Source organism: Mastigoproctus giganteus, chromosome 9 (genome assembly GCF_048544385.1).
Source record: "Mastigoproctus giganteus isolate SK-2022 chromosome 9, ASM4854438v1, whole genome shotgun sequence".
NCBI lineage: Eukaryota > Metazoa > Arthropoda > Arachnida > Uropygi > Thelyphonidae > Mastigoproctus > Mastigoproctus giganteus.
Genome location: NC_143583.1, coordinates 193230363 through 193244612, shown reverse-complemented (window position 1 = coordinate 193244612; position 14250 = coordinate 193230363). Strand labels below are relative to the sequence as shown.

The 14250-nt window shown below is 36.5% G+C and overlaps 1 protein-coding gene across 1 annotated transcript in view; it reads left to right on the top strand.

Moving 5' to 3' along the window:
* The first annotated feature begins 330 nt into the window (after positions 1-330).
* Positions 331-14250, top strand: part of LOC150080986 (tektin-B1-like) — a 37318-nt gene continuing 23398 nt past the window's right edge. Inside the window, exons 1-2 of the mRNA XM_090380876.1 lie at positions 331-371; positions 8907-9092. Of these exons, the coding sequence (XP_090237002.1) occupies positions 8916-9092 (177 nt within the window). The 5' untranslated portion in view covers positions 331-371; positions 8907-8915. The remainder of the gene's footprint in view (positions 372-8906; positions 9093-14250) is intronic.

The window sequence follows — 14250 nt, the reverse complement described above, 5'->3', positions numbered from 1 at the left end:
ATAATATCAAGACAAACACTTTGGAAAAAGAATAAATTGTAATCGATCAACATGATCTTTATGTCAGAAATAAATTTAGAATTCTTATTATTTGTAATATACTTAATAAACTTACTTTAAACTTATTGATTGATTATTTTTTGCTATTAACCGTTAGGATATGCGACTACTATTAGTTTTCGGTGTAACATGATGCCAAATGTGCTGCCATGGAAACAAGTTTGTGTGTGTTTTTTGTGTGCTTGTTTCTATCCTACTGCAGTGGGAGGGTGAGTAGCGGTTAGTCGTTGCATTGGAGGCCAGTATATTTTATAAAAATACACAAAATATATGTTTGCGGAGTAATATTTGCCTAATAAAATACACTAAAGGTAAGTTAACTGTGCAATAATGCATGCACATATTTTGAAATTTTGTTCCACAACGATTAACGTTATCAAGCTATCGATGGCCGCTTTGGTAGTAATATAAAGATGAAACAGTTTCGAAAAAGTAAAGCAAAGAACACTTTTTAAAAGTATGCATAAACAAACAATGGTAATCGATCATATAACTGATATCTGACATAAAATAATATTGTATTGCTATAATATGCAATGTATTAAAAAGCAATTTGTTATTTTTAACCACGAATATATTACAAAGAAAAACTCTGAAATTGATGGCTGAAATAATTACTTTAAGCAGAAATTTAAGAATGTTGTTCACTATACCATCCAGTTTTACATTTATTAAATTGTTGGTAGGGAATGGAATTCAAAGTTGTCAACACACCAGTATTACTGTCTTCCTAAAATTGTTCGTCTCACAGTTTATTAAGGTAAAATTGGTCGATGGCGATCAATTCCACTGGAGTATTACTATTTGAAATAACCTTGTAGCTATAGGCAGTGTTCTATTTTCGAAATTTCTTAGCTTGCAGCTTATTTAAAGATTGATGCTTTATTATTATATAATAAAATAAAATAAAAAATTGTGAAAAAAAATCTGAAAAATGTGTGTCTCGCTATTCATTACAGGCGGTGGCGTAGCTTAAATATTTGGGTCCCTATCCTCTATGCAAAGACGAAGGGTTCCCTCACCATGTTTTTGTTACCATGAGACGCCAATGCCGTACTCATAAAAATATTATAATGTGCATTTCAAGTGATAGTCAACAAATCTAAGCGTTAAAAAAAAAAAAAAAAAACCTTTAAAAAGTTAGTACATCAAAATAAGCAGTTTAATAATCTATAACGTTATAATTAATTTCTAAATATGATTCCTATTTAAAATTTTATATTTCTTGTTTTTATGTTAGCAATATCACAAATTAGTTTTTTAAGGACCATTTAGGCGGCCTTTTTTTAGTATTACTATTGATATTAAATAATAGTGGCAAATGTTGTATATACAAGGAAACAAACTTATACAGCGTCAGCAAAAAAAAAAAAAAAAAAAAACCTGTCCGTTTCCTCTAATGACCTCTTAATTCTTCCTTAAATTAATACAGACTCAGCTTTCACAACACCAGACTGAAGGTTGTCCAGCGATAAACTGCTCGTGACTAAAAGCAAATTTCTGCTCATCATCATAATATTCAATCATCCTTCCATTTAAATTTATGCCCCGTTCATGTGTGTGTTGTGTGAGCAAGAGTAAAGATGTCGGCTATGTTCTTAACTAATCTGGTTGCTCTCCTCTGCACCCTTTTCAACAGATCCACATCGTTCTTAAAACGACGCTTCCAGACGTGTATGCCGCTCTAGATGTGGCCTAATCATTGCCTCATACAACGGTATAATTACCTTCTTGTCGCTGCTAGCAAAATTCCTGTATATCATGGACATATATAAATACCATGAATTTTCCTAGGAGCTTGTCTGCACTCACATAGAACTTCATATCTGACTGCACGATTATCTCCAGGTAACAGTAGAAATCCAGGTCTTTTTCATTTTTCACTGCCCTGAGTTTGGTACCACATAGTTAATACATTAATCTGGGATTACTGTTGAATATGATACCTGGTAAATTTTCGAGAAATTAGATGTATCTCACATTGCCCTTGTTTAAAAATAGGAAAAGTAAATAAAGCAGAAAATTATCATTGCTTCTCTTTTCACACCGTTCGGTCATATCTTTTCAGATTTTTAAACAGAGGTATGTATAACCATCCATCTGTTCTTGTAATCACTCGATTCCCTAATGGTTGGATTTTTATAAAATCTTATATTTATAGCCCTTATAGAAAAATTTGTCGACCCATTCCAAAAATCTGGCCACGGAAATCCAGAAATTATTATCTCTTTGTCCGTCTCATCATCCGCATGTAATAACTCTACTTCCAGTGGATGTATTTTAATGTAATTTTATACTTAGATCTATACGGGTGACATGCAGAATGATCCCAAATTTCATTATAAAATCGGACGGTAGAAATCCGACAGTTTTTTTTTATTATTATTTATTACTTTTTTTTTTTCCATACATATTACAAAAGCTATCTATATGTATAACTTCTATTAGAATAAGTAGTGACCTGGAGCGAGGGGTGTTTGGGGGTTTCAGGGACGGATGGCAGTCATCGTGAAATAGGTGGGTATATGGGATGTGTTAGGGTGAATAGGAATAGGTGCAGGTATGTTTGCATGTATACCAATGCTTGAAGTATAGTAAATAAATTTGAAGTGTTGGTCAAGACATCAAAGGCGGATATTGTTGGGATAGCAGAGACGTGATGTCACAGATATAAGGAATGCAGAACTGGAATTTGGAGAGTACAGTGTGTACAGAAAGGATAGGAAGGGAGGAGGTGTTATGCTGTTAATTAAGAAAAACATAAAATCAAAAGAAGTGCACCCAGTTTGATATAGATGAACAGTGCACTGTTGAGTCAGTTTGGTGTGACATAAGCACTGCGAAAGCAAAAATTAAGAGTAGGAGTGTGTTATAGGCCTAATGACTTGAATGAGTACAATGAACAATTGTACAGAGAAATAGAGTGGGCTAGTAAATCAGAATGTCTTATAATGGGGGATTTTAACTTCCCAGATATTGACTGGAACTTGTGGGTTGGTCACACACACACACACACACTAGTAAGACTTTTGTGGATTTATTGGATGATTGTTTTCTGCAGCAGCATGTTCGAGAGGCAACCAGAGAAAGTAATACTCTTGATCTGGTTATCAGCAGTGATCATTTGTGTATTAAGAATTTGAAGATAAAGGCACCACTAGGTGGCAGTGATCACAGTGTACTGATGTGGGATTTAGTTAAAGATTTAATTACCATCAGGAGTAAAGGTGGGATCAACTGATGATGTTACCAACAGCAAATTCTAAGTGGGAAGCATTCAAGGAAGTAATCGTGGATGCTACTAAAAGTTTCATACCTATTAAGAAATATTGTTCAAGGTTTAGGCCTAAATGGTTATCAAATGAATTAATGAGACTCGTAACAGAGAAGAAAAATGCATGGGATGCATATAAATTATCAAGCGACTCAGAAGCCTATGGCAAATATAAGCTAGTCTGTAATCAGGTCACAAAGAGGTTAGGCAGGCGAAGGCAGATTACGAGAAATCCTTGGCAAAAGATGCTAAGAAAAACAACAAGGATTTCTTTACTTATATAAACTCTAAAAGGAAGGGGAAGAATCTGATTGGTCCACTTGACATCGATGGTTCGACTGTTGATCCTGCTCAGATAGCAAACAAACTGAATGAAGATTTTGCATCTACATTCACACATGAGGAATTATTAAGGTTTGAAAACGGCAGAAGGTTATCAAATTGTAGCAGGATACTTAATGATTTTGTAATAACTGAGAGAAAAGTGGAAGAGAAATTGTTGAAGTTAAACATAAGAAAAGCGCCTGGGGTGGATGCGATCTATCCAGTTATATTAAAGGAGGTGGCAAAGCAACTAAGCAAACCCTTAGCCATAATTATGAGAGCATTCTTGGACTCAGGGGAGGTTCCCACGGACTGGAAATGTGCAAATGTATCCCCAATTCACAAATGGGGGATCGAAGGGTGACACGAGTAATTACAGACCAGTTAGTTTAACTTCTGTTCCGGGTAAAATAATGGAGTCACTGGTTAAAGATGCATTGCAGGATCATCTAGACAAGACTGCAGCAATAATTCAGACACAGCATGGGTTTGTTAAGGGAAAGTCTTGTCTGACAAATCTGATTGGTTATTATGATGTGGTTACAAAGGAACTGGATGAAAAAAATAATTTTGATATCATATATTTGGATTTCAGGAAAGCTTTTGACACTGTTGCACATGGAAGACTATTGTACAAATTGGAGCAGAATGGTATTAAGGGTAAGTTGCTACAATGGATAAAACAATGGTTAAGTGGGAGAAGACAGAGGGTGGTAATCAATGGACCCTGCTCATCGTGGACTAATGTTATTAGTGGAGTCCCACAGGGTTCAGTGTTGGGTCCACTGTTGTTTTGTATATTTATCAATGATATTGATGAAGGTATATCAGGCTTAATGTCGAAGTTTGCAGATGATACAAAGGTTAGCAGGGTTGTTAATGACAGTAATGGCAGTAGGCTACTGCAACAGGATCTAGATAATTTGGGCAGATGGGCTAAGAAGTGGCAACTGAAGTTTAAGCTTGACAAATGCAAAGTACTGCATATGGGTAGAAGTAACCCCAGAGAAACGTACCAACTGTGTGGCACTACACTTAAGGTGGTAGAAAATGAAAAAGACCTGGGAGTGATTGTGTAGTCAGATATGAAGTTTTCTGAGCAATGCAGACAGGCTGCCAGGGCAGGTCATGGGGTTTTATCAATGATATATAGAAATTTTTCTAGCAGGGAAAAGGAGGTGATTGTTCCTCTGTATAAGGCAATGGTCAGGCCACGCCTTGAGTACTGCGTACAGGTCTGAAGGCCTCATTTTAGGAAGGATATAGATTTGCTTGATCGTGTACAGAGAAGGGCAACAAGATTGGTGAGGGGAATGAAGGGATCCGCTTACCAAGAGAGGCTTAAGTTCTGCAAATTTCAGTGGCTGGAGACTAGGCACCTGCGCGGTGATCTGATTGAGGTGTATAAGGCTTGAATGGGTTGAGCACTCTGAATTCTGATGGGATCCTTCCAATTGTTCAGATTACGAACCTAAGGGGGCATAAATTCAAATTAAGAAAAGAGATGTAGAATAGATGTGCGGAAATTTGCCTTTAGCCAGCGGGTGTTTAATTGCTGGAACAAACTTCCATCTGTCGTTGTGGAAGTTGATAGGTTGAATAAATTAAAGAGGAACTGGACAGGCATTTGGAGGGAATGGTGTGATTTTTTTTTTGGCTGATGCTGCATACTTGCTTTCTTGCATCACATGCCACTATTGTTACTACTACTACTATATACCGTAATTGTAGCTGAAGCACTGGATATTATCTTTTTTTCCAAGCGCTAACTGGAGGTATGAAAGGAAATATGGCGGATGCGCAGAAACTAAATGCTTTTGGTTACATAAAGTATATATATATATTTTTTTATATATAAATCGTGAATTTCTAACGCGCCTGAAATGTAATGCACTGTACATTAATTAACATGTTTATTATAACTAAAAACAATACGTACATTAAACTTGTTCATTATTTCTAAGGAACCGAACTTGATACACAGGTTGAATTTTTCACCGACCAGTTTCCACCCTCCTAATTTCTGCTCAGTGCAATCTTTTGTCTTTTCCAACAGCTGCTCAGTTAACCGTTTTGATGCGTGATTTCATTCGTTTCGTGTCACGAGTGCTCTCCCCCCCACCATCAAAAGGTTATTTATGAATATGCTTACGGCTGGTTTGTTTTTCAGGACTTTCCGCTTCTGTGGCCATGATGCACCTCCCAAGGTTTTTGCAGTACTTTGATCCAAGCCCGAGGCGAGATTCGAACCCGCGACCTTTGGGGTGGCAGGCAGCCACTTTACCCACCCGGCTAGCCCGGTCGGCTGAATCTCCAGAAATAGAAATAGCTTTTCGAAACTAGGTGGATGCTTGATTTATGTAGTTATAGAAAAATTGCAACCCCCAAACGTCAGTAATAGGCAAGCATAGTAGCTTAGAAAAAAGCTGAAATGTAAACATATTAGAACATAAAATATCAATACATGTCAAAGGATAACAAAAATTAAGTTAAATTAAAAATTTTTGCCCGTAATAAGTACTGAAAATATATAATAGCAATTTTGGCCGAAATTTAAAAAAATAATAATAAATAAATAAAAATCACGTGAGGGTCGTTGGACAATTTGCTGAGGGACCCATAATTTATAGTTCCGTCAGAAACCCAGAATTTATAGTTTCGCCTCTGCGCTTGCTTTTCAGGAAACACGAACAGGATGTGTTATTTAAGCTAGCTTTTGAAGTTTAAGCAGTTTATTGTTTATATCCAAATGGATGTTATTTAAAAAATAAATTTTGAAAGTATCGAAAGTAGTTTCAACGCCATGTATGATTAATATGACTAAGTTATGCATAGTCAACATTACATATGTACAAAATTATGTAAACGTTAGACTTTTGCAAGTTTAGAACTTCTTGGCCATTAAATCCACCAACTGCATAAATCCCTGCAATGGATACAACCATTGCATATTAAATAATATATACACAAAAAACATCATGTTCACGAATATATTTTCTCATGATGCAGTTTTAAACAAATTCAGTGTAATAGTTGAACGTTAGTACTGAAGTTACTTGTATTAAAAGTATTAAATTGAATATGCCTTCTTTCTGTAGAAGAATTCATGTTCAATGAGGCATACAAGAACCCAAGACAAAAAAAAAATTAGTCATATATGGAATATTTAGGGCATATAACAAATTAAATGTATGTATCTTCTACAATTGTGTACTTACAGCACTGAAATTAGAGTATAAGGTTAAGCCGTTGTCTTTATTTGCAAGTATATTAGCTGTGGCTGAAGAAGCAAGGTTTCATCACGAAAGATGGCACGCAGAAAGGATGATAGTGAGCCAGAAAAAGCAGTGATAGCACTCAGCAAGTCTAAAGGATATATTAAAGAAATTGCTGAATTTGCAGTTATTTCAGAAATAAAAGTAATAAATTTTTAAGAGATAGTGCGAGTAGAAATCAACCAGAAACCTGAGACAGAATTGTGATTATCCAGAAATCACTTTCAGAATTGTGGTCTGCGCTAAGTGATCGGCGACGAATATCTGGTAAAGGAAAAACTATTTCGAAGAAGAAAAAGAGCTGCTACAAACAGTTAACCAAGGCCTTGGTTGGCCGATTTCATCTCAACTGCGAAGACAATTGCATAACATGGATATCTGGAGTAGGGTTCCCTGAAAAAATAATGCTATCAGCTGTGCATAAAAAATTTCTGTTAATAAGGACCAGGAGCCATAAAAACTGGACTTTCGATGATTGAAAAGCTGTGATGTTGTGTGACGAATCCAAACGGAGCTCTGATATGCTCTATAGTGTAGTGATGCCAGGCACCGAATTCACAGAAGCAAGGGGGAATTTCAGTCAGACTCTGTACAAGTTGGGTGGATCAGTGATACTTTCGGGGTGTTTTAACCATTATAATCTAAGTCCCCTAGTTGAAATACCAGTCCTCGTGAGTAGGACAGTTGGTAGGATCGCCGTCCTCCCCACACCGGATGGAAAATACCTGAGTTCGAGTCTCGTCGATGACGTGAGGAATTTTTATGGGCCTTTTTCACAACATTAGCTGAGTTAGTCTGTCTCAGGCGAGGGTAGCATGGTTTTTTTCTCAGGAAACTCGGATTTTTCGTCCAGTAAGCAGAACATCGACCACCGAACGCACACAATTTACAGACAATATATACGGAGCAATATGGCTATAATCGCTGATGCTCCTAAAACCCTGCTACAACAACTTGAAATACCAACCAGGATGAATCAGGCTGGTTATGAAAATATTCTGGATGATCTGGTTGTGTGCCTTTTGCTGAACGTTTGAGGGACACTCTTGATTTCGATGCGTCTGTCTTTCAAGATGACAAATGGTTTCATAAGGCCTCTGCTCTCTTAAACTGACAAGAGTAACATAAGGGAATGGTGGGGCATTATTTAAATTGACTCAGTCAAGTCACTAGATTTAAATCCTGTAGAGAACGTATGGACTATCTTGAACGGAAAGTGAAACAACAACTGCATCCACGAAACCTGAATGAATTACGGGCTCAGTTGTTTTCAGAACAACCTGATTGTTATTTTTAGAAACGACATGTATTTAAAGGGGTGGATCTAGTTTAATCCCTGTCAAAGAGTATTCATGAAATTATTCGTGCTAAAGGAGTGGGTACATCATTATTAATAGAAAAAATACATGGATTGCAGAAAAAATACATGGATTGCAGAAAAAATACATGGATGACAGAATGTAGTTTTGTAACCTGTCAAGTTGAAAAGAAAAGTATGGTAAAAACCATATTGTACATATATGTGATGAGGGGAAGCGATACCAAATCTCATGAAATTTACCTTCGAGCTGCATGCTGTAGATCATTGAAATAAATTGCCTGCGACAATAGTTTAGGGCTTTAGGTGGAGAGTATGGTAAAGTTCAAAGTGGAATTGGTTGGTCACTTGTTTGACGATGGGAAAGGTATAAGTAACTTAGAATTATTTTTTCTTTTTTTTTTAGTTATTATTATCCATTTATTTATTTTTTTTTATTATTCATTTATTTATTTTTATTATTTATTTGGCAGATGTAGAACAGGTCCGTCCACTTCCTGGCATCATTTAGAAAAAATCACATGAAAATGTAGCTCATATATTTTTACTTACTTTTTTTTTTTTTTAAGCCTTAAATGTTTTAAAAGGTTAAAGGTCTTTTAAATGTCTAAATTTAAACATTTTAAATGTTGAATGATTAATTTAATATGTTTAGGTGATCATCATGAGAAGTACATACTTGGAAAAGCCTTTGATGCATTATACCTGGGATGCCTGGCAGTCCTACAATGAAGCATTGAATAAAATAACAAAGTTCAGAAATATAACTGCTCACAGTGTAAGGCAAGAAGGCAAGCAGCTACGAAGCGATACAAAAAATACAATATCGTGGAAACTAAGGGTAAGTAAAGCAAGATGGTTCTGAAAACTTTATTCCTTTCAGGTAATTGTCTTCTACTAGGTTATTCTTTCCGAAGTATTGATAACTTAGGAAAATTTTTCTTTTTGTAATAAGCGCATTTTTTCAGTAGTTTTCTAATTATTTTTGGAAGTGAAGCTTTGAAAATTAGATTTTTTATTTTCACTTGAGTGTTTCCGTGAACACTCAAGTACTTGAGCAATGAATATAGATTCATTGCTCAAGTGCAGTAAGAAGAAGGAGGAACGCATTTAAACTGGCAGGAACCCTAGGCTCCAAATCAGTAGGTGGACGTTTCCTACCTGTGTGGACATGTGTTTTTGTAAAGGGCTGCTCGTAGAACGTAGTTCAGCTTTGCCTCGTATCTGTGTGAAGAACAGCACCACTACACAAGGGGCAGATTAATGTAGGTTTGTGTGTGTTCTGTTCTGGCCTTTTGGCTACCCAGAAGCACCAATCACCTGGAGAGATGATTCTGGGTACTCGTCCACACCACGGGAAGGTGGGCCAGTGCCAATAGTGCTCGTGCTGTCTCAATTCAAGATTCTGACCCACCTGATGTTGCCAAAAAGGTGGGCCAGATAACTCTGGGGGCCCACTCCAGAGGAGGGGAAAAATAAGGAAAGAAATGAAGAAAGAATAAAAGTTCGTGGTGGTTAAAAATAATAATAAACATATATAAAATAAATAAAAAAGCTAAATATAAAAAATTTTAAAAATAATTTTTTTAAAAATTGAAAAAGTAATAAATTAAAAATAAAAACTAAAAAAATTAAAAATGCAATAAATAAAAAATTAAAAATTTAATTTTTTAAATAAAATTTTTAAAAAATTTAATTAAAATTTTAAAAATATCTGCTGGCGGCCCCCACTTTAGTTCTAATTGTTACTCAGAATCTCAGCCACCGTCTGTCTTCTTTTAAATACTTCCTTAGCAAATTCTTGCAATCTCTGAAAAGTTGCTCGGGTGGCGAGAAGATTCTCTTCTCCCTCAGGATAGAAATTAGAAATTAAATCAACATAATACGGACAGTCATAAAGTACATGCTTCCAGTTTTCTACAGCTCCACACGCACTTAAATCTGTATCATGTAGTCCCAGTTGGAATAGTTTTTCATTGAGGGACACATGTCCCTCATTATATATGACATTTCCATTCCCATAGAAAACCATGTTCTTGTCGACTTGTTTAGTAGATACAGTATGTTTCTTGTGGTATAAAACTTCTTGACTCCTGTTAAGGAACTGTCCCATCTGGTCTGCCATAGATTAATCAGTTCATTCCAACATTTTTTCTTCTCTGTCTTTGGATTGGCCTGTAAATTGAGCTGTATATTTAGATATATAGTTGGTATCTCCCTTTTAATACTGTAGCATAATCCTCGGAAAATAACATATAAATCCAGTGGCATAGTTACAGCTAATACTTGCAGTGCTGCAGTTGATACCGTTCTGCAAGCACGATTGACAACAACTAATATTAATCTTTGTATCGTTTGTAACTTGTTTGCAAATCTTACTATTCTAGCTCTATAAAACCTGCACATATGACAATAGGTAAGAACACTGCTTTGTAATATAAAAGTAGCGTTTTTCTAGAAAAACCCCAGTCTGCTCTTGATATTCTACGAGTGGTTTCCGAAAAGTAAGGTAACACATTTTTTCTCTCGATGATGTTTAATAATACGAAGTTGAAATTTCACACCAAGAAATAAGTGAACATACTCTACTTCTCGACAAAGTCTCCAGTTTTATTGATGCACTTGTCCCCACGATGGATCAGTTTATCAATACCAGTACTGAAGAAATCCGTGCCTATATGCAGTAACCAACATCGCACTGCCTGATGAACTTCCTCATCCGTGATGAAATGTTTTCCTGAAAGGTGTTTTTTCAGAGGGCCGAACAAATGGAAGTCTGAAGGCGCTAAGTCTAGGCTGTAGAGGAGATGTGACAGAGTTTCCCAACGATCACGGCACAACCACTCACGAGTGGTATGGGCAATGTGTAGAGTTGCGTTGTCGTGCAACAAAATCACGCCGCTTGTCAGGAGTAATGGTCGTTTGCGTCGAATGTTGGCTTTCAGTTTTTCCAACGTTGCACAGTAAAGCTGTGCATTGATTGCTCCTTCCTTAGGCAAGAAATCCACCAACAGAACGCCTTGGCGATCCCAGAACACTTTGGCCATGACTTTTCGGACATTGGGAGCAGTTTTGAATTTTTTGCGCACAGAAGATTGTGGATGTTTCCAGATCATGGAGTCTTGTTTGTTCTCCGGGGTAAAGTGATGAACCCACGTTTCGTCTGGTGTGACTACGCGAGCAAGAAAATCCTCTCCTTCGTCGCTGTATCGCAACAGGTTCTCCAGACACATCTCCATGTGTTTTGCTTTGTCCTCTGACAATTGTCGGGGCACCCTGCTGCCAGTGGTGGATTTAGCACTTGAGAGGCCCCAGGCGCAATCCAATTTTGAGGCCCCCCCTCTAAATATTTTCGGTACCACTACAGTGTGCATTCTACGCGCACGTTTTTACTATAGCGCGCGTTCTAGATTTGGTGTTGTGGTTTTAATCATTTTGGTTGCGCAATTCTTTCATACATATTTTAACTAATGTTTAAATGAAAAAATGGCACAACTAAGCATTAATGATAATACGTATTCTACTTCAGATTCACTTAGTTCGCATAGATATTTCATATAATATGTAGGGATATTCGCAGAGTTTACTAACTTCTCATATTAAATTATAGTTTTATTCAGTAACGGTAATAAAGATGAGTGTAAAAATAAAAAATGAAACAATTTTATTTTTTTTTCGAGACCTGAGATTTCAGGCCCCCCTCTATTTAAGAGGCCCCAGGCGCGCGCCTCGTGCGCCTGTGCGGAAATCCGCCACTGCCTGCCGCAGCACACCTTTTGAAAGTCAAGGACATCGTAAACAATCGACTTACTTACGTTCACTATTTTTGCAATTTCACGCAGTTTCACTCGCCTGTTTTCAAGAACGATGCCCTTAATGCGCGAAATGTTGTCTTCTGTGTTGCTCGATGATGGCCTGCCCGCCTGATATCGATCTTAAATGTCAACACGGCCCGCTTTCAATTCATTGCACCAAAAACACTCCTGTTTCTTTGTCATCACCTTTTCGCCATACACAGCAACCATACACAGTTCACGGTAAATGTCACTTGGTGAAGACCCTTTTGCTTGCAAAAAGTGAACTTCACGAACACTTGTTTTGGACCACACTTGCACGGTAGTCGCCATTTTGCAACTGGAATCTGCTGTGAGGCGACAGTACCGCAACACTGCACTGGCGGTCTTTTTGAACAATATTAACGGGTCTGTCTGTCCACTGCGTTTCATCTCATTCGTGTCACCATTATTAAGAAAAAAATGTTACCTTACTTTTCGGAAACCCCTCGTAATTATCATTCCTGATAACTTTTCAATTTTTACACAAGATATATCAAATGAGGATGAAATCTTAACTTATTGTCCTTCAGAATTCCAACATATTTATATTCTTTTACTAATGGAAGCTGTGATTAATTTTAATTTTTGGTGGTCTTCTGCGATCTAGTGGAGATTTTAAAAATGATCATTTTTGTATTACTAGGATTTATTATTAATTTGTTATTAATAGACCACTGATAGAGATCATTAGGGATATAGTTAGCAGTTTGCCCTATGTCTGCCCTTGGTCTACCACGAACGATGAGGGTGAGGTCATCTGCTAAAGCTGTAGTTCTACAACAGTCAAAATTTCTTTCAAGCCATTCATTTAGTATCATGTTCCATAACGGGCCCAATACCGATCCATAAGGGCACCCGCGCATAACTGTATTTTTAGACTTCACTATTATGTATCTGTCCGAGAAATGGTTTCTGTGTAATAAATATAAATGTAAGGGCAATCCAGTTTCCTTAGGCCGTCAAGGACTCCCTTCTACCAAAGAGAGTCAAAGGCCCCTCAGAAATATTGCAAATATATTGCAAATTCATACTTGGCACTAGAACTCTGTATATGAGAGACAAAATCAGCAAGAGCACCCTCACAGGATCTACCAGCTGTAAACCCGTGTTGTTTATCAGAAATCTTGTTTTTATCTACTAACATTTGTGATTTTCGTAGGGCCATTAAACGCTCTAATATTTTTCCCAGATTAGCCAGAAGTGTTGTTGGACTATCTAGTTAGGCTTTATGTTCAAACTCATTATTAATCAGAAAAGAGAAAGTTCGATAAGAGATTAGTAACTTAGATATCCACTTGATTAAATCCTTTAAGTTTCATAATAAGTAGGCTTAGTGAATTTCAAATCACCCTCTTCTAGCTCTGATTATTTTTTTCTGCACATATCACTATATTTTTATCCATTCCTTAATTATATTTTCAATAGATCTTTGCAGCCCCTCCAAGTAATGCAGTATTAAAGGTATGAGGTAAAACATTTATCTGAACAACCTTGTAATGAATAATACATCTGTTTTATTATCAATCGATGCATACAAATCGTATATAAAAAAAAGGTCTGGAGGTAAATAAAAGCTTTGTTTAAATGAAGATAATTCTGAGAAATACGAAATTAAGGTGATGATGTGGTGAAATGAACGGAGAACCATCCAAAATATCACACCAATTCGTAAATAAATGGGATAATTAAAAAAAGAAACATGCAAATGCACAGATAAAGGAATTGTTTGTCTTTTGCATAATTAAAGAGAAACTGCTAACGTGCAAAATCTAGAGACCTTCTTTTTTTTTTCTCTCCCCCCAACCTCAACCCTAATATAATTTTCCTCTCAGTGTTGGATGCTGGGCCGGTTTGTTGGGTTTCCTAACCAGTTTTATCAAGGCTGTTTTCCATTCTTTGGGGAATATACCATCGCACAAACACTTATTATATAATGCTAATAAAACCTGCGGAAAGAATTCAAACAACTTTAATATAAAAATATTTTCAATTGTGTCTATTCTAGGACATTTATTAATATTAATCTTCTGTAGTAAAGGGTTCATGTTGATTTTCGGTAGCATAATCAATGTTTGTTTCCCGTATTTCCTTATGATATTGCAAATCATCTGTAGGAAACAACCTTTTTTATATTGCATCAACAGTATCTGATTACTAGGGTTC